Genomic DNA, 25688 nt, shown 5'->3' with positions numbered 1-25688 from the left:
CCTCTGGAGGTCTGGGTGTAGAATTTCTGCAGTAAAAAAAAACTAATTGTATTATTATTATTTTTTTTTTTTAGGCTTATTAAGAAGTTGGAGCATTCGTGGAAGGCACTGGTGCATGACGGGGTAAATGAAACACTTAAGAAAAATACATATAATATATGGGCAGCAGTGTGGAGTAGTGGTTAGGGCTCTGGACTCTTGACTGGAGGGTCATGGGTTCAATCCCAGGTAAGGGACACTGCTGCTGTACCCTTGAGCAAGATACTTTACCTAGATTGCTCCAGTAAAAACCCAACTGTATAAATGGGTAATTGTATGTAAAATAATGTGATATCTGTATAATGTGAAATAATGTATAATGTGATATCTTGTAACAATTGTAAGTCGCCCTGGATAAGGGCGTCTGCTAAGAAATAAAATAATAATAATAAATGGGCAGCAGTGTGGAGTAGTGGTCAGGGCTCTGGACTCTTGACCGGAGGGTCGTGGGTTCAATCCCAGGTAAGGGACACTGCTGCTGTACTCTTGAGCAAGGTACTTTACCTAGATTGCTCCAGTAAAAAACACCCAACTGTATAAATGGGGAATTGTATGTAAAAATAATGTGATATCTTGTAACAATTGTAAGTCGCCCTGGATAAGGGCGTCTGCTAAGAAATAAAATAATAATAATAAATGGGCAGCAGTGTGGAGTAGTGGTTAGGGCTCTGGACTCTTGACCGGAGGGTCGTGGGTTCAATCCCAGGTAAGGGACACTGCTGCTGTACCCTTGAGCAAGGTACTTTACCTAGATTGCTCCAGTAAAACGGTATAAATGGGTAATTGTATGTAAAAAATAATGTGATATCTTGTAACAATTGTAAGTCGCCCTGGATAAGGGCGTCTGCTAAGAAATAAATAATAATAATAATAATAATAATAATAATAATAATAATATATATTAATGTGTCTTCCTATTCGATCCTCGGCGTCACTTGTATGGTTTTTTTTTTTGGTTTTCATTGCATTTTCTTCTCCAGATGACGTTCTGCACTGTGTTTAATTGACGTGCTGTGTTTAATTGTTTCTCCCCAGGACACGGTCTCGGTGCACAGACCCGGGTTCTATGCAGAACGATTCCAGAGGTTCATGTGCAGCTCCGTCTTCAAGAAGATCCCGTGTAAGCTGCTGCTGCCGCCGCTGTGGTTTATGGATGGGGGGGGGCGCCGAGGGGGGGTCCATTTCCTGAACCAGTGAAATACCCGGGGGCAGTCTACATTAATAACACATCAATACATTTATTAAAATGAGGCTTAAAACAGAGCTCCTACTGGAAGTGACTCTGCAGCAGCAGCAGCAGCAGTTGTTGATGATGCAGAGTTCACCCCCCCCCTAGTCTCTGTAAGTCGCTTTGGTTAAAAGCCTCTGCTAAATGACTATTGGTGTCATTCAGACAGAATGGCAGAATACAGGGATGGGAATCAGACTCCCGTTGCACAGCAGTGTGATCCAGTCCTGGTTTCACTAGGAGTTTAATAATCAGACACACCTGAGCTTGTTAGCTAGACACACTGGGGCTGATCAAGCTGAGAGCAGTGAAACCTGGACTGGATCACACTGCTGTGCAATAGGAGTCTGATTCCCATGCCTGTGTATACATTTTTAACTCTGTAGGGTGAAGGATGTGTGCGGGGGGGGTTTCTCTATCCGTCATTGGCTTAGCCCAAACTGAAGCGTCTCTCCTCTCTCTCTCTCTCTCTCTCTCTCTCTCTCTCTCTCTCTCTCTCTCTCTCTCTCTCTCTCTCTATGTAGTGAAGCCCTCCCCCTCGAAGAAGAGCCGGAGTGGGGGCATGACCGGCACGCGGAGGGCCCCCCCAGGTGCCTCGGGGGCCGCTGGCTCCTCCGTACCCCCCCAGTCGGGTGTCGAGGGCAGGCTGGTGTACCAGCCTCACTTCCAGCAGGTCACTACCGAGGCTGAGGTGGAACCAGGTGGGTACAAAACCAGAGAAGAGACTGCGTAGAAACCAGGGATCCTAACTGGCTGCATCCTGGTTCATATTGTATTCTAGTAGTGTTATTATTATACAGAGCATCCTAGTTCATATTGGATTCTAGTAGTGTTATTATTATACACAGCATCCTAGTTCATATTGTATTCTAGTAGTGTTATTATTATACACAGCATCCTAGTTCATATTGTATTCTAGTAGTGTTATTATTATACACAGCATCCTAGTTCATATTGTATTCTAGTAGTGTTATTATTATACACAGCATCCTAGTTCATATTGGATTCTAGTAGTGTTATTATTATACACAGCATCCTAGTTCATATTGTATTCTAGTAGTGTTATTATTATACATAGCATCCTAGTTCATATTGGATTCTAGTAGTGTTATTATTATACAGAGCATCCTAGTTCATATTGTATTCTAGTAGTGTTATTATTATACACAGCATCCTAGTTCATATTGTATTCTAGCAGTGTTATTATTATACATAGCATCCTAGTTCATATTGGATTCTAGTAGTGTTATTATTATACACAGCATCCTAGTTCATATTGTATTCTAGTAGTGTTATTATTATACACGGCATCCTAGTTCATATTGTATTCTAGCAGTGTTATTATTATACATAGCATCCTAGTTCATATTGTATTCTAGTAGTGTTATTATTATACATAGCATCCTAGTTCATATTGTATTTAGTAGTGTTATTATTATTATTATTGAAATGATCAGGTAGGTGCAATAAATTTGAACAATCCATTTTGTTTTGTTTTTAATCAGGCATGCACTCTGGCCCCCCGGACCTGCTCCCGAGGACCCTTGTCCTAGACGAAGCTGCCAGCGTCTCCGTGACGACCACGCTGTCCAGCTCCTCCCTGGGGAGCGAGGGGCTGCACTCCCCCACACAGAGGTCAGGGGTTACACCGGCTCCCGCCAAAGGGATGCATCTGTCCACAGCTCTGGACAAAAGTTTTGCATCACCTAGAATTTTAAGATTGAGACATTAATTTAAAAAAAAAAAAAAGCTTTCATTGGATTCTGTGAAGCTGCGTGAGTTCATTCTATATTATTATTAGTTTATTTAGCAGACGCCTTTATCCAAAGCGACTTACAGAGACTAGGGTGTGTGAACTATGCATCAGCTGCAGAGTCACTTACAACTACGTCTCACCCGAAAGACGGAGCACAAGGAGGTGAAGTGACTTGCTCAGGGTCACACAATGAGTCAGTGGCTGAGGTGGGATTTGAACCCGGGGACCTCCTGGTTACAAGCCCTTTTCTTTAACCACTGGACCACACAGCCTCCTGCATAACTTATGGCCAGAGCTATGCATGCAGACCTGGTAACTAGTGCTGCCCTAACCCATCATTCGATTTATTGGGAGCGAGCCATTCAGAGTGAATGAAGAAACAGCTGCTTGGGTTTGTGTGGATCGCTGATCTCCACAGAGTCTCAGAAAAGCAGCATGAAATCATCACAAACCCAAGCAGCTGTTTCTTCATTCACTCTGAACGGTGAATCAGCCCCCCGATCCACACCAGAGACCCTCACCCTGATTTCTGCAGAGAGCTCCATCACAATAATCCAGTAATCTGTTTCTTGTTCAGTATCTTGGACTTGACTTGTTTCTGTCCCGGAATTGGTGCTTTCAAATAGACGTTTTTTTGTCCAGGATCGCGCGTGTGCTGCAGTAACACGCCCCCACCGTCTCCTGTAAGGTATTGCGTTTGCAGCCTGGCTGTGTCTTAAATGTTTTTTTTGTTTCCCCTCCTGGTTCGTGCGCAGGTTTGTCGGGGTGGAGGTGCACAAGCCTGCAAACACAGAACCGGATCGGAACAGAACCCCCATCGTCTCCCCCGGCAACGTGGCCCGCAGCTCGCCTGGCGCCCCCTCGAGTCAAGAAGACGCGGTTTCACTGAACGAGATCCAACCGCAGACCTGCATCCGCTTGGTAAGTCTCTGAAAGTCAGTACCGATTCACGCTCCAGCCGTTACATTTTTTTTTTCATCAAATAATTAGACCATTTTAGTAATCGAGAGCTTGGGGGGATCGAACGGAAGCCAGAAGACACTGCGGCCCCCCCCCTCCAGGATCTGAGTTTGACCCCCCCTGGATTAAACGAGGCTAAGATCAGGACTGAAAGGGTTTGAACCTGTGCTGCTAATGTCGCCACTAAACCCCTAATTATGAATTGAAATGACCCAGTCCGGGTTTTACTGTTACCAGTTTGATCAGCCCCAGTGTGTCTAGATAATAAGCTCAGGTGTGTGTGATTATTAAACTCACACTGAAACCAGGACTGGATCACACCACTGTGCATCGGGAGTCTTATTCCCATCCCTGTAGACAGTCACTGGTTGAAGGAGCTACAGTATATTGGTGGTAGCAGTGGGATACTTAGACACAGATAGTTCAGGGATGGAAATAAGACTCCTGTTGCACAGCAGCTTCACCCAGTCCAGGTTTTACTGCTACCAGCTTGATCAGCCCCAGTGTGTCTAGGCAACAAGCTCAGGTGTGTCTGATTTGTAGTGAAACCAGGAATGGATGAAACCGCTGTGCAACGGGAGTCCCTGACTCCAGAACGAGAAGCCGTTATCTAAATCTAAATCTAAATCTGCCAATTCTCTTGTGTTTTCTACGCAGTGAGACCGACTCGAGTTCAGAAGTGGTATTTTCCAGTCGGAGGGACGAGAAGGGAGTTTGTTTCCAGCTCTGGCGCCATCTTGTGGCTGTCAGAGAGACGGACGGACGGGGGGGGCGGGACGGTGGTTATTTACCCCCCCTCCCAAGAAGATTCGTAACGAAATGAAGCTGCTGCTGCAACTATACTACTAATAGTACAACTACTTTAATAGGGCAGGAATCAGAGACTCAACACACACAGCCTGGGATCTGTTCGCTTATTATTATTATTATTATTATTATTATTATTAATATTAGAATTTCTTTTGAAGCAACGGTCCCCTATGAGAGCTGGCAGTGCCTAAGGCCTTTTATGTTATTATGAATGAGTCATTTGGGAAACGCTTTTATCCAAAGCGACTTGCAGAGACTAGGAGGGTGAACTATGCATCAACAACAACTGCTGCTGCTGCTGCAGAGTCACGTTTGTTTGACGTCTCATCCAAAGGACGGAGCACAAGGAGGTGAAGTGACTTGCTCAGGGTCACACACACACACACACACGGACGCACGCACGCACGCACGCAGGGAGTCAGTGGCTGAGCCGGGATTCAGCTGGGAACCTCCTGGGGTAACAAGCCCCCTTTTCTTTAAGTCCTTTATTATTATTATTATTATTATTATTATTATTAGGATTCGTTCCCTCTTCCTCCAGTGTTTCTGTGCAGAGATCGGTGAGTCCGCGGTGTTAAACCTGGCTTGCTTTTATCTGGTGTGTAGCGGTTGTGATAATATCGCAATTATCCTCTTGTTTTTTATTCCTGCTAGGACAGCGATGCCCTGAAAGGTGCAAAATCAAACAGAAAAAAGGTCATGTAAGCCCACAAAAATGTGAATAATCGATAAACGAAATCCTTCAGCTGGATGGGGGAAAACACAAGCTGTTTACTATGGAATTGCAGGACAGCCTCCTATGAGACGGATGCGAATCCCTCGCCCCATATAAAGCAATGAAAAAAAAAATCAATGAAAAATATATTTATTATTGTGAGCCCAAAACTTATCCCCCCCCCCCCCAGCTGTTTTCAGTGTGCATCCTGCATGATGAGAGGGGTATTGCAAGATGGGGGAGGGAGGGGGTGCAGTCGGACAGCCCTTCTGAAACTCGGAGAGAGAAAGAGAGACCAAGGTGACGGACGCGCTACTTTTAAAAATTTTATTTGTTTAATTTTTTTTTTTTAAGAATGGCAGCCAGCCGTGATGAGGGAGATTAAGGAAGACTGTTAAAGTCTGGGAACTGTAGGTGTGTGTGTGTGTGTCTGTGTGTGTGTGTGTGTGTATACAATACACGTGCCTTTCATGGAAATACAGAACTTTACATGAAGCCCGTAGTTTCAAGCACATGTTTTGATCGGTCAGGCCTGGGTTACGCAGCCGTGTGCAAATGTATCCGCACACCTCCAGATGTGTCATTGATATCCTTCATCTACCCGCCTGCATGGAAACCCCTCTGGGTGTGAGAATTTCAATCTCCGCTCAGTAATCAGGGATATAGAAACACACTCGTGTGTGAAAATGTCAGACCGCTTTGTGCTTTAATCAGGCGTCTTAAACAACTTCTAAAAAGTCTCCTGCGTTTTACCGTGTGTGGCTCTGTGCTCCTTTTCTCTTTACTGTTTTAAATGAATTGCATGGGTGACCTATTAAAGGCATCCATTCAATTAGACCATCGCTGCTAATTTGCATATATTGACGATTTTCCCAGATTTTCAGTCCCAGCGGTTTGATTTCAGACGCACAGGAAATCAGAACTACAGAAGCAATGGGGAGTGTTTGAATAGATTTGCACACGGCTGTATTTCAATGGTTCCCAGCTCTCTCCTGCCTCCTCCCTTTCCCATCTTCTGATTTCAAGGTGTGATGATTCACAGCGATGGTCCATCCTCACTATATGAAGTGCTGTGCTTGTCCTGGTGTTGCTCTATATCAATTTGCTGCCTTTACGTATTTCACAATTAAAAATATATATATATATATATATATATATATATATAATATATATATATGCGCTGTGTAAAAGCCAGATGTTAAATCGGTTTGGAACGGTAATATAGTCCCGAGATATTATCAATTACTCTGTGTGTGTGTGTGTGTGTGTGTGTGTGTGTGAGAGAGAGCCATATATTAGGTCATGGATTTTTTTCTTTTAATATTTTTTTTTTCTTTTAAATTTTAAAACGGTATTTGTAAACTCTACGGAGTTGAAGAAATTGCCCTGCCAAAACTTTTTTTTTTTTTGGGGGGGGGGGGGGAGCATCCTGTGCATTATAAAATAGAAACTTCGTAAGGTCAGCGTGGTTCAGTGAAATCCGCGGCTGTACGGGGTCGCACGGGACCTCTCGTCACCGGCAGGGGAAACCTGGAAGTGCTCTAAAGTGAGCGCGTGGGCTCGTTAGCCGGACGTGTTTTGCATTTCTTTTTTTGTAATTGGCAGCTGCTGCAAATAGAATTTTTATTGATGGGAAGTGACCTGTTGGATGCTGATTCTGCTATAGCTGCACGCACACACGCACACACACACGCGTGTTTCAGAGTCTGTGCAGCAGCGCGTACATTTGAATGTAAGTGTATAGATTGCGGTTATGATGCGCCTCCCCTTTCCTGGGCGATGGAATGAAAATCAGCTTTGAAAAGGAGTTGAACCCCTTTGTAAGATTGGAGCTTTTTTTTCTGTCATTGGCTTGTTGCTCTGTTGCCTTATATTCTGGGACAACAAGCTTAAAACGTTATTATTATTATTATTATTATTATTATTGAGTCATCTAGCAGACTTTATATCCAAAGCAACTCACAGAGACTAGGGGGGGTGAACTCTGCATCATCAACAACTGCTGCTGCTGCTGCTGCAGAGTCACTTCCAATAGGAGCTCGTTTGTTTTGTGTCTCATCCGAAGGACGGAGCACAAGGAGGTGAAGTGACTTGCTCGGTGGCTGTGCTGGGATTTGAGCCCCTTGAACCGTCTGTTCCTTCTGTGTTGCTGCTTATTCCTTAAGAGAATAAAACTTTTTTTTTTTTTGTATTTTTTAATTCTCATTTAAGTGAATGACTCGAAAGATGACACCAGTTTAATTTGTATTTCTTGAAAAGGTCAAAAAGATTAAATGTACTGGATAACACATGGATTGGTCAAACTTTACCAAGGGAAAAGAAAAAAAAAAAAACTGAAACTTAAATATATAAACACATTTATATAGAAGTGCTTCTTATGGTAAAAGGTTCTGTGCAACCCAAAGACTGAGGAGGGATCGTGCGTTTAAACGCAGACCCCCAGCATCGTTCAGCTCGCCTCTCTGCAGAAAGCAAGCCCGAGGGAAGTGGACCGGGATCGATGGATCACTCCGTCTACAGGATCTCTGTACGGCCGAGACGACTTCTCATTCTTCTTAAAGACTCCACACGGCTGTTTGTGTGCGTTTAAATAACCTGCATGACTGAGGAGGAAGGAGGGGAGTCGCATGCCTGTGTTGTCATGTATTTAGGGTATATATGTGTATTCGTGGCTTTTGTTTTTAAAATTCTATTTTTAAATGGTTTGTGTATCCAGAGTTTGGGGTAAATTTTTAATGTTTTTCGATTCCAGTTCCTTTTTTTTATTTATTTTTTTTTTTTTTTCAAATCCAGAATCCCCATTAGCGGTTAGCGGCAGCGTTCAGTTAAAATTAGCTTCTCGCAAACCGCGGAGACAGTAAAACTCACTTCCACCTGAAGGAGTCGCTGCTGCGTTCGTCCGGTTCAAACTGGCTTCAAATGAAACGCGGCGATAGTCTCCTAAAATATCAATTCCTTTCGAAGGAAATGGGATAGGGAATTGATTTCAAATAATAATAATAATATTTTTTTTAAAAAGGAACGTGGGGGTGGGGAAGGGGATTGGAATCGAGCCCAGCCCTGAATGTATCTCCAGGCTTGTGATCTGTAATTCTCTACATTAGACACGTCCTGTCTTTCTGTCTCTCTCCACCTCGCTTCCATGCCCTGCCTTGGACAGCTTGCCCGGTGCTCTGCTCCAGCTGTGCTGAAGCCTGCACCGTTTCTTACCATCTGGCCCCGGCATTTCATCATCGATTCTGTTATCTTTTACTCTCTCTCTCTTTCACACACTCTCACTCTCACTCTCTCTCTCTAGTATTTTTATTTATTGGTAAAGTCCGCCCCCCCCCCCCAATCTCTCTTTGTGTAGTCATTGTTTATTGGTAAAATATGTTTTTTACAATAGGATTCAGAGTTTTCTAGTTGTTTTTTTCATGGGTTCTACCAAATGCTTTCTCTCCTTTCTCCTCTCTCATTCTCTCCCATCCATTATATTATTTCTAGAAACAAACTGAAGTGGTTCTGTGCATTTTTCTTTATATCTTTTATTCCCGAGTATATATTTATGTAATTTTGTATTTAAGATTTTTTTTTTAAATACTCTGGAAGTAGAAGCAGTTTATTATGCACGAGACAGATTGAGGTGGCGAGGAATTATAATTTCTTTTTTGAATTTATGTACCATCCTATTATTATTATTATTATTATTATTATTATTATTGTTGTTCCTGTAATAACCTTTTAGCCTGCTTTTATATATTGTTTAAGAATTTGAAAAAATAATGTATGCTTTTTTTTTCTTCCTGTTTGTAAAATTTTCTTTAAATTTTTATTTTCTATTTTTTCTTCTTGATGAGCAATGCATCGTAGATCTTTCTGGTTTTATTCGAAATAAAAAAAAGCCTTTTTTTGTGGACGGCCTGTGATTCATTCTCTTAGTTTCTTTGGAAGTTTTCTTGCTGGTGTAACACGGTGTCTGCAGAAGAGTAATTCAGAGTTTACATAGCCTTGTTTTCACTTCTACTCACATGTTGACGTTAAGCTGAAGGGAACACGGAGCCGCTCTGAGGCTTGGATCCTGGTTTCAGGAGACTGTAGGTTTCAGGGCGCTGCGCGGCACACCAGGCAGGGAGACTTGGGGGGGTTTGATACAGCAAACTTCAAACTAGGTCTCCAAAGGGGGTCTCCTGGAACCAGCTTTCAAGATCCTGAGGAAGTGGCTTCGTGTTCAACTCAGCTTTATTGAACAACCCACTGTCTGTCATAGACGTTACATTTATATTTGTTTTTTAAATGTCTTTATAATATACAACACTAGACTCTGATATCGATGCGATCCAGCCCTCTGAAATGTCTTTATAATATACAGCACTAGACCCTGATATTGATGAGACCCAGCCCTCTGAAATGTCTTTATAATATACAGCACTAGACCCTGATATTGATGAGATCCAGCCCTCTGAAATGTCTTTATAATATATAGCGCTAGACCCTGATATTGATGCGATCCAGCCCTCTGAAATGTCTTTATAATATACAGCACTAGACCCTGATATTGATGCGATCCAGCCCTCTGAAATGTCTTTATAATATACAGCACTAGACCCTGATATTGATGCGATCCAGCCCTCTGAAATGTCTTTATAATATACAGCACTAGACCCTGATATTGATGCGATCCAGCCCTCTGAAATGTCTTTATAATATACAGCACTAGACCCTGATATTGATGCGATCCAGCCCTCTGAAATGTCTTTATAATATATAGCACTAGACCCTGATATTGATGCGATCCAGCCCTCTGAAATGTCTTTATAATATATAGCACTAGACCCTGATATTGATGCGATCCAGCCCTCTGAAATGTCTTTATAATATACAACACTAGACCCTGATATTGATGCGATCCAGCCCTCTGAAATGTCTTTATAATATACAGCGCTAGACCCTGATATTGATGCGATCCAGCCCTCTGAAATGTCTTTATAATATACAGCACTGGACCCTGATAGTGATGAGATCCAGCCCTCTGAAATGTCTTTATAATATATAGCACTAGACCCTGATATTGATGCGATCCAGCCCTCTGAAATGTCTTTATAATATACAACACTAGACCCTGATATTGATGCGATCCAGCCCTCTGAAATGTCTTTATAATATACAGCGCTAGACCCTGATATTGATGCGATCCAGCCCTCTGAAATGTCTTTATAATATACAGCACTGGACCCTGATAGTGATGCGATCCAGCCCTCTGAAATGTCTTTATAATATATAGCACTAGACCCTGATATTGATGCGATCCAGCCCTCTGAAATGTCTTTATAATATACAGCACTGGACCCTGATAGTGATGAGATCCAGCCCTCTGAAATGTCTTTATAATATATAGCACTAGACCCTGATATTGATGCGATCCAGCCCTCTGAAATGTCTTTATAATATATAGTAGATAATACATAAATAATAGATTGAACACCCACCCACTCGCTCGCTATCGCCTTTCGCCCTATTTGCCTTTAAGCGGTCAAAAACTACATTACCCAGCATGCTCCATGTCCTCACAGGGACCGGTTCCGTCTTTAACATCCAGGTTGTCAATTGGTCGGGTGGCGCTGTCCAATCGGAGCAGCGGATTTTAGCCCCGTCAGATAGCAACAGAGAACTGAGCTGCCAAGATGGTGCTGGAAAGTACTATGGTCTGGTGAGGAGAAAAACTTCAATATTTTTTCGTATTTCTTTTATAAATAACGAGACGAGAGCTTGTGTCATCGATAACAGACACCCTTACAGTGTAGAATAGCGGGCTGGTCAATTTTATCGGGGTTCGAGTAAAGAAAAAAGCGGGTTTTAGTTCTTCGGGGGGGATGGGAGAGATCCGTTTCCCTGAGTCACGGCGCGGACACTGTCGGGTTATTCATGTAAATAATAATATACAGAGCTGAGGTAAAAACCCGTCCGGTTATAATTATAACCCTTATTATCGATTGATAAACTCATTTGAAGGGCGGTTTCGTTCGAGTTGGACCCGGTTTTTTTGGTATGGAAACTGGGGCAGTGGGCTCCTGTGCTTTGTGAGGAATGTTTTGTTGATACGTCAGCAGTCGTAGTTGAACTTGTGCAAGGAAAGTCAATATTAGTGCCTTTTTTATTTTTTATGAACGCTGTGCTGTTATTTTAGGGGAAGGAATCAAAGAGGGATTCGTCGGTGTATTAAACCTTGTGGTGTTCGCTTTGCGGTAGTGTTATTTCAACTAAAACCTGGACTGGCTCAAACTGCTCTGCAATGGGAGTCATTATTATTATTATTATTATTATTATTATTATTATTATTATTATTATTATTATTAAATGTAATATTATTATTAAGCTCACAGCATGCATGTAAAACCTGGACTTGCTGAAAATGCGCTGCAATGGGAGTTGTTATTGAGTTTGCAGGATGAAGGTAAAACCTGGACTGGCGCAAACTGCTCTGCAATGGGAGTCCTTATTATTATTATTATTACTATTATTATTGAATGTATTATAATTATGCTCTCAGAATGAATGTAATACCTGTACTGGCTGTGCAATGGGAGACATCTCCCCCCCCCCCCCCCCCCGGATGCAGTGTGGATAACAGCGAGTCCATTCTCCAGTTTTCCTAACTCTCTCTCTCTGATGCAGTGTGGATAACAGCGAGTCCATGCTCCAGTTTTCCTAACTCTCTCTCTCTGATGCAGTGTGGATAACAGCGAGTGCATGCTCCAGTTTTCCTAACTCTCTCTCTCTGATGCAGTGTGGATAACAGCGAGTGCATGCTCCAGTTTTCCTAACTCTCTCTCTCTGATGCAGTGTGGATAACAGCGAGTGCATGCTCCAGTTTTCCTAACTCTCTCTCTCTCTGGTGCAGTGTGGATAACAGCGAGTGCATGCTCCAGTTTTCCTAACTCTCTCTCTCTCTCTGGTGCAGTGTGGATAACAGCGAGTCCATGCTCCAGTTTTCCTAACTCTCTCTCTCTCTCTGATGCAGTGTGGATAACAGCGAGTGCATGCTCCAGTTTTCCTAACGCTCTCTCTCTGATGCAGTGTGGATAACAGCGAGTGCATGCTCCAGTTTTCCTAACTCTCTCTCTCTGATGCAGTGTGGATAACAGCGAGTGCATGCTCCAGTTTTCCTAACTCTCTCTCTCTCTGGTGCAGTGTGGATAACAGCGAGTCCATGCTCCAGTTTTCCTAACGCTCTCTCTCTGATGCAGTGTGGATAACAGCGAGTGCATGCTCCAGTTTTCCTAACTCTCTCTCTCTCTGGTGCAGTGTGGATAACAGCGAGTGCATGCTCCAGTTTTCCTAACTCTCTCTCTCTCTGGTGCAGTGTGGATAACAGCGAGTCCATGCTCCAGTTTTCCTAACTCTCTCTCTCTCTGGTGCAGTGTGGATAACAGCGAGTGCATGCTCCAGTTTTCCTAACGCTCTCTCTCTCTCTCTCTCTGATGCAGTGTGGATAACAGCGAGTACATGCGCAATGGAGACTTCCTGCCCACCAGGCTGCAGGCGCAGCAGGACGCTGTGAACATCGTGTGCCACACGAAAACACGGAGCAACCCTGAGAACAACGTGGGGCTCATCACCCTCGCCAAGTACGTGGAAATGACTTTACTGTGACAAAGATACATCATCAGGGATGGGAATCAGACTCCCGCTGCACAGTGGGGTGATCCAGTCCTGGTTTCACAAGGAGTTTAATAATCAGACACACCTGAGCTTGTTAGCTAGACACATTGGGGGCTGATCAAGCTGGTAGCAGTAAAACCTGGACTGGGTGACACTGCTGTGCAACAGGAGTCTCATTCCCATCCCTGGAAAAATAGATGGTCATTGATTGAAGGAGGTTTTTTTTTTTAGCCTAGTCTTGTTCCCATCCCTGTTAATGAATGTGCTGTCAATGTAACACCCCCCTCTCTGTCTGTCTCTCTCCCCCTCTCTCTCTCTCTCCCCCTCTCCCTCCCCCTCTCTCTGCAGTAACTGTGAGGTGCTGACCACTCTGACCCCCGACACAGGGAGAATCCTCTCCAAGCTTCATGCCGTGACCCCCAAGGGAAAGATCACCTTCTGTACCGGTATTCGAGTGGCCCATGTGAGTGACTGGGTGACGCTGCTGGGCATCCCTGGTCTCTGTCTGTCTGTGTGTGTGTTTGTATTTAATAGCAGTCTGTTTGTGTGTGTGTGTGTGTGTGTGTTTGTATTTAATAGCAGTCTGTTTGTGTGTGTGTGTGTGTGTGTGTGTGTGTGTGTTTGTATTTAATAGCAGTCTGTTTGTGTGTGTGTTTGTATTTAATAGCAGTCTGTTTGTGTGTGTGTGTGTGTTTGTATTTAATAGCAGTCTGTTTGTGTGTGTGTGTGTGTTTGTATTTAATAGCAGTCTGTTTGTGTGTGTGTGTTTGTATTTAATAGCAGTCTGTTTGTGTGTGTGTGTGTGTTTGTATTTAATAGCAGTCTGTTTGTGTGTGTGTGTGTGTTTGTATTTAATAGCAGTCTGTTTGTGTGTGTGTGTTTGTATTGACACTCTGTGTGTGTGTTTCCTTTCTGTTCCTCTTCAGCTGGCTCTGAAACACCGGCAGGGCAAGAATCACAAGCTGAGGATCATCGCGTTTGTGGGGAGTCCGGTGGAGGACAGTGAGAAGGATGTGAGTGGGGGGACGGGGGACGGGGGACGGGGGACTCGCGCCACGCCACGCTTTCAGACTGGAACAAAAAAGTGGACAAAAGTTTTGCATCATTTACAAAAAAACTTAAATGAACATAATTTAGATATTTAATTTGACATCATGTAATCAAAAGAAACTACAAAATGATATCGCTAAAACAAAAAAAAAAGTCGACCAGTAGGTATTTCATGTTAGATTTCCAAGTGTCACGTTTTTCCATTTCAGTTCAGTATATGGAAAACTATACAAAGAGGCAGTGTGGAATTCAGTATGTTAACAAGGGAACATTATTCAGCAGCTTTCATTGGACTCTATGAAGCTGAGGGAGTTCATTCTATATAGAGGGGGTGGAATTCAATATGTTAACAAGGGAACATTATTCAGCAGCTTTCATTGGACTCTATGAAGCTGAGGGAGTTCATTCTATATAGAGGGGGTGGAATTCAATATGTTAACAAGGGAACATTATTCAGCAGCTTTCATTGGACTCTATGAAGCTGAGGGAGTTCATTCTATATAGAGGGGGTGGAATTCAATATGTTAACAAGGGAACATTATTCAGCAGCTTTCATTGGACTCTATGAAGCTGAGGGAGTTCATTCTATATAGAGGGGGTGGAATTCAATATGTTAACAAGGGAACATTATTCAGCAGCTTTCATTGGACTCTATGAAGCTGAGGGAGTTCATTCTATATAGAGGGGGTGTGTGTTTCAACGTGCTTTTTATTTATTAAATTTTTTTTTGCAGCTGGTGAAAATGGCGAAACGGTTGAAGAAAGAGAAAGTGAACGTGGACATCATCAATTTCGGGGAGGAGGTGAGCGGGGGGGGGGAGGGGTTGGGGGTCAATCACAGTTCGGGTTACAGCAGTGTTCTTTGCTGAAATTGCAAATTACAATTTCAATGTTACTCTTTCCCCCCCCCTCCCCCATTACAGCAGTAATTGCTGTTTCGTCATTACATTTGCAGCCGCGTTGTTCGTGTGAAATTGCGATGCTGTTTTAGTTCAGTTATGCTGCAGCAATTGCAGTTTTAATAACCAAGTTATATTTGCATTTCCAAATAGCAAACAGAGTCCCTAAGGCTGCAGTTAGTTGTCTGATCTGTTATAACTGCTCTGTCTCTCCCTCTCTCCTCTCTCTCTCTCTGTGTCTCTCCCTCTTTGTGTCCCTCCCCCTCTCTCCCTCCCCCTCTCCCTCCCTCTCCCTCTCCCTCGCTCTCCTCTTTCTGTGTCCCTCTCTCTGTGTTTCTCTCTGTGTCTATCCCTCTCTGTGTCTCCCTCCCTCCCTCTCTCTCTCTCTCTCTCTCTCTCTCTCTCTCTCTCTCTCTCTCTCTCTCTCTCTCTCTCTCTCTCTCTCTCTCTCTCTCTCTCTCTCTCTCTCTCTCTCTCCCTCCCAGGAGCTGAACACAGAGAAGCTCACCTCCTTCATCAACACCCTGAATGGGAAGGACGGGACGGGCTCTCACCTGGTCACCGTGCCCCCGGGACCCAGCCTGGCCGACGCCCTCATCAGCTCCCCCATCCTGGCCGGGGAGGGGGGCGCCATGATGGGGCTGGGGGCCAGCGACTTCGAATTCGGGGTGGACCCCAGCGCGGACCCCGAGCTCGCTCTGGTGAGGGGAGGGGCCGCGCACTTTTCACTCCTTGTTGGTTTGGGTTTGATGATGTTTGATGCGGGGATGGGAATCAGACTCCCGCTGCACAGCAGTGTGATCCAGTCCTGGTTTCACTAGGAGTTTAATAATCAGACACACCTGAGCTTGTTAGCTAGACACACTGGGGCTGATCAAGCTGGTAGCAGAATAAATAAGTTTTGATTTGATTGATATTCTTACATATACACGGTGCCTTACAGGTATATCCAGGGATGGGAAATAAGACTCCTATTGCACAGCAGCGTCACCCAGTCCAGGTTTTACTGCTACCAGCTTGATCAGCCCCAGTGTGTCTAGGCAACAAGCTCAGGTGTGTCTGATTATTAAACTCCTAGTGAAACCAGGACTGGATCACACCGCTGTGCAGCGGGAGTCTGATTCCCATCCCTGTAGATAGATAGCATATATTAGAACATACGGATGTAAAATTGTGTTAAATAAAAGGACGTGTGTGTGTAGTTTCAAATCCAATTTTATATTTGTGATTTTTTTTTTTTGGTGTATCACATTGGGACTGTAGATGTATATATAATTTATAATAAACTAAAGTTGTGTGTTAAGTTTTTTTTAAGTTTATTAAACGTGCCTGACGTTAGTTAGATGTTGTCTAAGTATCCCTCTCCTCTCCCTCACACTCCCTCCCTCTTTCCCTTGCTCCCCCCCCTCTTTTGTTATGTTATTGTTGGTTGTTGCTTCTTAATACCCCCCTGCCCCCCCCCCCCCCCAGGCTCTGCGTGTTTCCATGGAGGAGCAGAGGCAGAGGCAGGAGGACGAGGCGCGGAGAGCAGCGGTCACATCCGCAGCAGAGGCAGGGATCCCAACACCCACTGGAGACGGTGAGAGAGAGAGGGGACTGGGAGCACTGGGTATACTGGGGGAGAGCATGAGGTGTTTTTAAACACAGCTGATCTTCTGGGTTAGTTTTCAGATGTTGTTCCTGTTATTATTCCCAGTGCATAGCGGTGTGATCCATTCCTGGTTTCACTAATAATCAGACACACCTGAGCTTGTTACCTAGACACACTGGGGCTGATCAAGCTGGTAGCAGTGAAACCTGGACTGGGTGACACTGCTGTGCAACAGGAGTCTGATTCCCAGCCCTGCTGTTGGTAACACTGTAGTTTCACTCTGTTTCACTCCTCTCTCTCTCTCTCTCTCTCTCTCTCTCTCTCTCTCTCAGAGTCGGACGAGGCTCTGCTGCAGATGGCGGTGAGACAGCCGGAGAGCAGTGGCCCCGGGCTGCCTGACTTCAGCAGCATGAGTGAGGAGGAGCAGATCGCCTACGCCATGCAGATGTCTCTCCAGGGGGCAGGTAGGGAGAGCTGAACAATACTGTACCAGCTGTCCCGGGCCCAGCGTCTCACAGCGGCGTCGCAGTCCCGGGCACAGCGGCTCACAGCGGCGTCGCTGTCCCGGGCCCAGCGTCTCACAGCGGCGTCGCTGTCCCGGGCACAGCGTCTCACAGCGGCGTCGCTGTCCCGGGCCCAGCGGCTCACAGCGGCGTCGCTGTCCCGGGCCCAGCGGCTCACAGCGGCGTCGCTGTCCCGGGCCCAGCGTCTCACAGCGGCGTCGCTGTCCCGGGCCCAGCGTCTCACAGCGGCGTCGCTGTCCCGGGCCCAGCGTCTCACAGCGGCGTCGCTGTCCCGGGCCCAGCGTCTCACAGCGGCGTCGCTGTCCCGGGCCCAGCGGCTCACAGCGGCGTCGCTGTCCCGGGCCCAGCGGCTCACAGCGGCGTCGCTGTCCCGGGCCCAGCGGCTCACAGCGGCGTCGCTGTCCCGGGCCCAGCGTCTCACAGCGGCGTCGCTGTCCCGGGCCCAGCGGCTCACAGCGGCGTCGCTGTCCCGGGCCCAGCGTCTCACAGCGGCGTCGCTGTCCCGGGCCCAGCGGCTCACAGCGGTTTCCACTTCCAGTCCTTTTCAGGTTCCATTGCTGTGCGTTATTGGCATGACTATTACAAGTATTGCCAAAGCAATTTATAACAATGCAACAATTAACTGGCCTATATTATGAACTAAGCATTAAGCGTTCTCTCTCCGTCTCTCTCTCTCTCCAGAGTATGGCCCGGGTGAGTCTGCTGCCATGGACACCGGAGCTGCGATGGACACATCAGAGCCACACAAGGTAAAGAGAGAGCCAGCGACTCCCCCCCGCTAGAGCAGCTGCTCAACAGGGGGTGGAGCCAGCGACTCCCCCCGCTAGAGCAGCTGCTCAATAGGGGGGATCCATTAGTTAACTGAGCCCACTGAAGGGTGACCCATTTAGGGTCTGTCATCTCTCTCACTAACTAACTCACTCTCTGACTCTCCTCTCTCTCTCTCCTCTGACTCTCCTCTCTCTCTCTCCGTCTCTCTCTCTCTCTCTCTCTCTCTCTCCTCTGACTCTCCTCTCTCTCTCTCTCTGTCTCTCTCCTCTGACTCTCCTCTCTCTCTCTCCTCTGACTCTCCTCTGACTCTCCTCTGACTCTCCTCTCTCTCTCTCTCTCTCTGTCTCTCTCCTCTGACTCTCTCTCCTCTCTCTCTGTCTCTCTCTCAATTCAATTCAATTCAATGGTGCTTTATTGGCATGACTTACAATAGCAGGTGTTGCCAAAGCAATTATACAATACAGACATGTATATATACAATGCATCATGAATACATATATATAAACAAACTGATTTATAAAGTACAGTAAAAAAAAAAAAAACACATATCACTACTAACAATAAACATGTATCAGGACAATAAGCATTTACCTAATACATACATGCCTACATACACAACAACATACATACTGTATATACATAAGTGTGTGTGTGTCTCTGTGCAGAGCTCTCATTGTGTGTCCCTCAATCTGTGACATGCAGACACATACTGGGCTGCTAGTTGGGCTGTGCTTCTCTCCTCTCCCAGGAGGATTGGGACTTTTTCAGGGTTGGTCATGTTTGGGAAGTTTGGGAGGGAATTTGCAAATTTTTTAAAATAAGTTTGTCTATTTTCCGAGTATTTCTTACATTGAAGAAGGAAGTGCATCTCTGTCTCAACCTCTCCTGTCTCACAGTGACCACAGAGCCTTTCTTCTTTAGGAAGCCAGGTCTGCCGGTGACGGCCTTTTTCAATGGCCAGGCTGTGGTCACTGAGCCTGTACTTGGTCAGGATCTGCCTCTGCTTTGTATCTCTGACAGTAGAGAGATACTCTGCCAGAGTGTAATCTCTTTTTAGGGCCCGATAACAATCCAGTTTATTTTGAGATTTTGTTTCTGTGTCCCAATGTTTCAGATAGCAGTTTTTGGTTAGTTTTATAATTTGGTTGACTCTGATTGGGGGCTGGTAAGCAGTGCTGCCCTGAAGCTGGTTTGTTTTAGTATTATTAGTTGGGTTCAGTGCAGTGAGCTTCAGGGCCAGCTGGCTTAGAGGACTCTTTTCAGGGCTGAGCTCTTGGGTTTGCATGGCCTCATACTGGAGGGAGTCTGATTCACTTTTCTTTAGGTGCATCCAAAACTTTAGTGCTCTTTTCTTTATATTTATGAGTGTTGGGTAACGGCCTAATTCTGCCCTGCATGCATGATTTGGTGTTTTTCTTTGCACCTGTAGGATGTTTTTGTAGAGTTCAGCATGCAGGGTTTCGATTGGGTGTTTGTCCCATTTAGTGTAGTCTTGTTGACTGAGTGGACCCCATACCTCACTTCCATACAGCGCAATGGGCTGGATGACACTGTCAATTAATTTTAGCCATATTTTGATAGGAATATTGATTTTATAGAATCTTCTTTTGATGGCATAGAAAGCTCTTCTGGCTTTTTCCTTTAGTGCATTCACTGCTAGGTTAAAGCTCCCTGACGCACTGATAGTCAGGCCCAGGTACGTGTAGTCTGAGGTGTGTTCTAGTGTAGTGTTGTTTAGGGTGAAGTGGTATCTGTTTCCCTGAGTTCTGGCCTTTTTTTGAAAAATCATTATTTTGGTCTTTTTAAAGTTTACTGCCAGGGCCCAGGTCTGACAGTACTGCTCCAGCAGTGCCAGGCTCCGCTGCAGCCCCTGCTCTGTGGGCGACAGCAGGACCAGGTCATCTGCATAGAGCAGGAACTTGACTTCGGTGTTGTGTAGAGTAAGGCCGGGGTCTGCAGACTGCTCCAACATCGTAGCCAACTCGTTAATATAAATATTGAACAGTGTTGGACTCAGACTGCAGCCCTGCCTCACCCCCCGCCCCTGAGTGAAGAAATCAGTTCTTTTGTTGCCAATTTTGACTGCACATTTGTTTTCTGTGTACATTGATTTTATTATATCATAGATTTTACCCCCTACACCACTTTGAAGAATTCTGTAATATAAACCTTCATGCCAAATAGAATCAAATGCTTTTTTAAAGTCAATGAAGCAGGCGAAAATTTTGCCTTTATTTTTTTGGTGTACGTGTTTGTTTATTAGGGTGTGTAGGGTGTAAATATGATCTGTTGTGCGGTGATTTGGTAGGAATCCAATTTGACTCTTACTCAGGACATTGTGTTCGGTAAGGAAGGCCAGTATCCGGGCGTTGATGATACTGCAGAACACCTTCCCCAGATTACTGCTCACACAGATGCCCCGGTAGTTGTTGGGGTCGAATTTGTCTCCACTCTTGTGAATTGGGGATATAAGCCCTTGGTTCCAGATGTCAGGGAAGTAACCAGTACTTAGTACCATGTTGAACAATTTAAGCATTGCCTCCTGTAATTTAGGGCTGCTGTGTTTGAGCATCTCAGTGCTGATGCTGTCAGGGCCACAGGCTTTCCTGGTTTTCAGTGCCTGCAGCTTCTTAGTTAATTCCTGTAGGGTGATTGGAACATCAATTGTGTTTTGGTTATCTTTAATTGATTGTTCAAGTAATTTCAGTTTTTCTCTAGTTTCATTTTGTTTATCTGTTAGATCTTTTTGTTGAATATCTTTATAAAGGTTTTCAAAATAATTTTTCCAAACTGTTCCATTTTGTATCGTCAATTCTTGTTGTTTTGTTGGGTTTAAATTGTTCCACATTTCCCAGAACTGATTTTGGTCAACAGATTTTTCAATGTCTGTGAGGGTTTTGTTTGTGTGTTTTTGTTTTTTCTGTTTGAGGGTGTGTTTGTAGTGTTTTAGAGTCTCACAGTACCTCAGACGTAAGTCTGTGTCTTGTGGTTGATGGTGTTTTTGATTAGATAATTTTCTTAGATTTGTTCGTATTGATTTACATTCATCATCAAACCATGACTGTGTGTGTTTTTGTTTCCGATTGATCTTCTTTTTGGTCTTTTTAATATTTGCCATTATGGCTGCTTTTTCAAATATCTGATTGAGGTCATTAACAGACAGATTTAGTCCTGTCATATTAGGTTGGTACAGAGTGTTGAGGAAAGTGTTAATGGTGTTAGTTATTTCAGTGGAACTGATTGCTTTGATATATTCCTCAGTGCTGTTTGGAGCCCATCTGTATGGTTGATTCAGATTGTACAGCTTACTGGGCTGTGTTTGTGTGTTGCTTGCCTGACTTCCTCTTTTCAGGAACACAGTGATTTGATTGTGGTCCGATAGAGGGGTTTGTTGCCTGACAGTGAATGCACTTAGAAAGGAGGGGTCCATGTCAGTGATGGCATAGTCGACTACACTAGTCCCAAGAGCTGAGCAATACGTGAACCTCCCTAAAGAGTCCCCTCTGATCCTGCCATTAACGATGTACAGACCTAGGGCTTGACAGAGATGCACTAATTCTCTCCCATTTTTGTTCACGGCACGGTCAGGGTTGTTTCTCTGGATTGTGGTGGGTGTGAGGTACAGAGGGGTCTGTCCAAATACATGGCTGTTTCCCTGGGTGTTAATACAGTCAGGCTCTGAGCCTGTCCTGGCATTGAAATCCCCACAGAGCAGCACATTCCCCTGGGCCTGGAAATGGCCGATCTCTGTGTGGAGGGTGTTAAAATACTCTTCGTTGTAATAGGGGGATTCAGAAGGGGGGGTGTATGCTGCACACAGGTATATGTCATTTTGACATTGGGCTATTCCCTTGTTAATTTTGAGCCATGTGTGTGTTTGGCCCTGTTTGACTGGGCTGATGTAGCTGGCCAGCTCCTCTCTGTACCACACTATAATCCCCCCTGAGTCCCTGCCGCGCCGGACTGTGCTCAGTTTAATAGAGGGCACTATCGCCTCCCTGTAGCCTGAGGGGCAGTGTGTGAGCGCGTCTGCACGGCACCATGTCTCCAACAGAACTATCACATCGACATCTTTTGTATTTTTAATAAATTCAGGATCTGTGCTCTTCAGCCCAAAAGCAGAGGAATACAGGCCCTGAATGTTCCAACAGCTAACAGTAAATGAACTCATGTAATCCAACCAATATTATTCTTAATGAAATAAAATGTCTAACAATAACACAACCTTTTATCATTTTAAGTTCCCTTTAAACAGTAAAGTACAAGTATAGTAATTATTTTAGTAGTATTAATAATTATTTATTTATTTATACTTTATTTATTTATTTGTAGTTATTTACATGTAGAATATTTTTTTTTTTTTTTTTTTTTTTTCCTACCCGAGTGTTGCAGGTCTCAGTTCAGCAGCCTGGAGCAGAGGATGCTGAGGAGCTGTTTGATCTCTCCCAGTTCGGTGGGGGCTGGGGGGGTGGGCCGGGACAGAGTTGCAGCATAGCTGAGTTGCTGCTGGTGGTCGCTGAGCCTGGCGGTAGTGGGACGAGTGGGGGGCCGGATGGCGGGCGGCTGTACGGTGCTGCGGGGGCGGGATGTGTGCGCTGCAGTGCGGGGGGGCTGCATGCTACGCTGGCCTCTGCTGGCACTGCTGCGAGGGGGGCTGGCTGGGCTACGGCCCATGGCTGCATCCTTCAGGGTCTTGGCAAAGACTTTGACCCCCTCCTGGTTGAGGTGCACCTTGTCGTAGAGGTGCCAGGGCCCCACTGTGGGGTGGTGTGCCAGGTGCACGTTAGGCAGCGCAGCGCAGCCTCTGGTGATCTCTGCGTTCACAGCGTTGATGGTGTGTGGGTGGGTGTCGGCTCGGGGCAGCAGCGTGGAGATGACCACTCTGGAGTCGGGGAACTCCTGCGTGGCTCTCTCAGCCACCCTTCTCACGGCCTTGGCAGTGTCGTGGCGCAGGGAGCCCAGGTCGTTGGTGCCGGTGTGGATGACGATGCAGCTCGGGCTCCCCAATGTGTCCCGGTTCAGCAGCTGCAGGGCTCGCTCCGTGTTTGTGCAGCGGATGTTGTTGACACGCCGGCTGGGAAACAGTCTCCTCATGTCCAGGTATTTCCCGTTGCTGTCAATGAGGAGGACCACTTCTGCGTTTGTCTTCTTTTTGGCCAGCATGCTGTGGGTGTGGGTGGGGATGGGGGTGGGAGCGGGGTGGGGGGGGGGAGCGGGGTGGGAGGGGGAGCGGGGGGGAAGCGGGGGTGGGGATGGGAGCGGGGTGGGAGGGAGACCGGGGGGGGAGCGGGGGTGGGGATGGGACCGGTGTGGGAGTGCGGGGGGCAGCGGGGGTGGGAATAGGGGGGGAGCGGGGGGGGAGCGGGGGTGGGGATGGGACCGGTGTGGGAGTGCGGGGGGCAGCGGGGGTGGGAATAGGGGGGGGAGCGGGGGGGGAGCAGGGGTGGGAGTGTAGCGGGGGTGGTAGCACGGGGAGCAGGGTTGGGGGGGGCTGTGTATCTGTGGAGCTGCTCCCTCAATCCCTGCAGCTCCTTGTTGGTGGTTTTCTCTCTGCGCTGCATCTCCTCCTTGACGCTGGTCAGCTGGGTCCTTAGGTTCGCATTCTCCTGCTGCAGGTCCTTCATCTCGCTGGTCAGCTCGGTGATGGCCACCCTGTTCTCTCTCTTGAGCTGGCTCACCTCATCTCTGAGCTGCTGGGTGATGCTGGTTTCCTTGAGCCTGGCCAGTGTAAGTTCTCTGAACTCCACAAACTCCAGCTCCAGCAGGGCCAGGCACTCCCGCATGTGCTGGGTGTCGCTGGGGGTCGTGGGGGGGGGCAGGTTGGTGTCGGGTGTTGTGCTGTCTGAGGTAGGATCTTCAGGGTCTTCAGGGTCGGTGTTCTCGGGGTCGTTGGCTGTAGTGTTTGTTTTTTCAATCTCTGCTGCCTCTTTTAGTTGTTTATATTTTTTTTCAAAGGAGGTCAGGCTAGCCTCACTGCCCTGGATCAACACAGTTCCGCTGTGGTAGACATTAATACTCAGGACTGTGCTGTCCGGGTCAGAGTCTTCTCTTAAGAGGATCTGTCTACCTTGGCAGATCCCTCTTTTTGTGACGTTGCTGTACGTCTTACACACAGCAGTGTGCCAGGCATTGAGGTGTTGAGTGTAGAAGATGAGGTTGCTTCTCATCTTCTTGTCTCCTGTCCCAGAGTAGTCTGTGTACAGACACTCCGGGTTCTCTCTCAGCACGCTCAGTTTATGATGCTTCCTGGCCTGTGCACTGCGCAGTTCAGCCGGGTACTGGAACTCCCTGCTCTCTGCACTCTGACTCGTCTCCATGGCAACCGGGAGAATCTGCTACACTTTGTTGCAATTTCCAACTGTCACTGCCAACGGCTGCTTTTTTGAAAGTAAACTGAACTTTTTTATTTTATTTTTTTTAAAAGCAAACTACTGCTGAACTTTTAATTTTTGTATTATTTTTTGTATTTATTACTATAAAATTATAAAATAAAATGATGGTAGTGTAAAACGCTTACCTCTACCTCTGTAATTTTCTTCCTTTATTTTCCTCTTTTATTTACTTCTATCTTTTCTTTCTTTATCCTTTTCTTTCCTTTTCTCTTAAATATTTTTCTTCTCTTCCTTTAATTCTCTCTTCTTTCCTTCCTTCCCTTTGCTCTGTGATTTTCTTCCTTCCTTTATTTTCCTCTTATTTCATTCTTCCTTTCTTTCTTTTCTTTCTCTTTCTTTTTTCCCTTTCTTTCCTTTTCTTTTAATTTTTCTTCTCTTCCTTTAATTCTCTCTTCTTTCCTTCCTTCCCTTTCCTCTGTGTTCTTTTTTCTTTTGGTCTTGATCTTCTTTTGGTGTTTTTATAATATTTAATCAAAATGTTTTTTCTTATTTTTTCATATTACGTTAAATACTACTTTAAGTACTACTATACATATGTTTATGTTATTAAATTGGCATTTTATTTCACAAAGAAACATAAATTTTTAAATTTTCAGGAGCTCATATTTTCCGTGACTGCTCACTCTAAAAGTCTCTCTCTCTCTCTCTCTCCTCTGACTCTCCTCTCTCTCTCTCTCTCTCCGTCTCTCTCTCTCTCTCTCTCTCTCTCCTCTGACTCTCCTCTCTCTCTCTCTCTGTCTCTCTCCTCTGACTCTCCTCTCTCTCTCTCCTCTGACTCTCCTCTGACTCTCCTCTGACTCTCCTCTGACTCTCTCTCCTCTCTCTCTGTCTCTCTCCTCTGACTCTCTCCTCTCTCTCTGTCTCTCTCTCTCTCTCTCTCTGTCTCTCTCTCTCTCTCTCTCCGTCTCTCTCTCTCTCTCTCAGGAGGAGGATGATTATGACGTGATGCAGGACCCCGAGTTTCTGCAGAGCGTCCTGGAGAACCTGCCGGGGGTGGACCCCAACAACGAGGCCATCCGCAACGCCATGGGCTCGCTGGGGACCCCCAAAGAGAGCGGCGCCGGGGGGGCCAAGAAAGAGAAGGAGGAGGAAGAGGAGGACAAGAAGAAATAAACAGCCCGGCCCGGCCCGCTGTCCTTCTGGAACTAATTATTAATCATCCGAATATAAACTTTTTTTTTTTTTTTTTTTTTTTGAGGACTTTATTATTTGTTTATTGTATAAAAAAAAAAAAAAAAAAATGTTTTAAAAAAAGAAAGAAAAAAATACATAATACTACATTAAAAAAACAAAAAACATGGCCTTGTTCTGAA

The 25688-nt window shown here is 45.5% G+C and overlaps 1 protein-coding gene across 1 annotated transcript in view; it reads left to right on the top strand.

The window, feature by feature from the left end:
• Positions 1-25688, top strand: part of LOC117970665 (putative PIP5K1A and PSMD4-like protein) — a 38389-nt gene extending 12701 nt beyond the window's left edge. Inside the window, exons 10-24 of the mRNA XM_059007425.1 lie at positions 75-123; positions 1075-1159; positions 1792-1968; positions 2773-2902; positions 3779-3944; positions 11172-11197; positions 12975-13115; positions 13498-13612; positions 14076-14162; positions 14933-15001; positions 15583-15798; positions 16568-16676; positions 17021-17152; positions 17894-17961; positions 25300-25688. Coding sequence (XP_058863408.1) covers positions 75-123; positions 1075-1159; positions 1792-1968; positions 2773-2902; positions 3779-3944; positions 11172-11197; positions 12975-13115; positions 13498-13612; positions 14076-14162; positions 14933-15001; positions 15583-15798; positions 16568-16676; positions 17021-17152; positions 17894-17961; positions 25300-25488 — 1759 coding nt within the window. The 3' untranslated portion in view covers positions 25489-25688. The remainder of the gene's footprint in view (positions 1-74; positions 124-1074; positions 1160-1791; positions 1969-2772; positions 2903-3778; positions 3945-11171; positions 11198-12974; positions 13116-13497; positions 13613-14075; positions 14163-14932; positions 15002-15582; positions 15799-16567; positions 16677-17020; positions 17153-17893; positions 17962-25299) is intronic.

The sequence above is a fragment of the Acipenser ruthenus genome, chromosome 35 (assembly GCF_902713425.1).
Source record: "Acipenser ruthenus chromosome 35, fAciRut3.2 maternal haplotype, whole genome shotgun sequence".
NCBI lineage: Eukaryota > Metazoa > Chordata > Actinopteri > Acipenseriformes > Acipenseridae > Acipenser > Acipenser ruthenus.
This window is presented reverse-complemented; position numbering and strand designations above follow the sequence as displayed.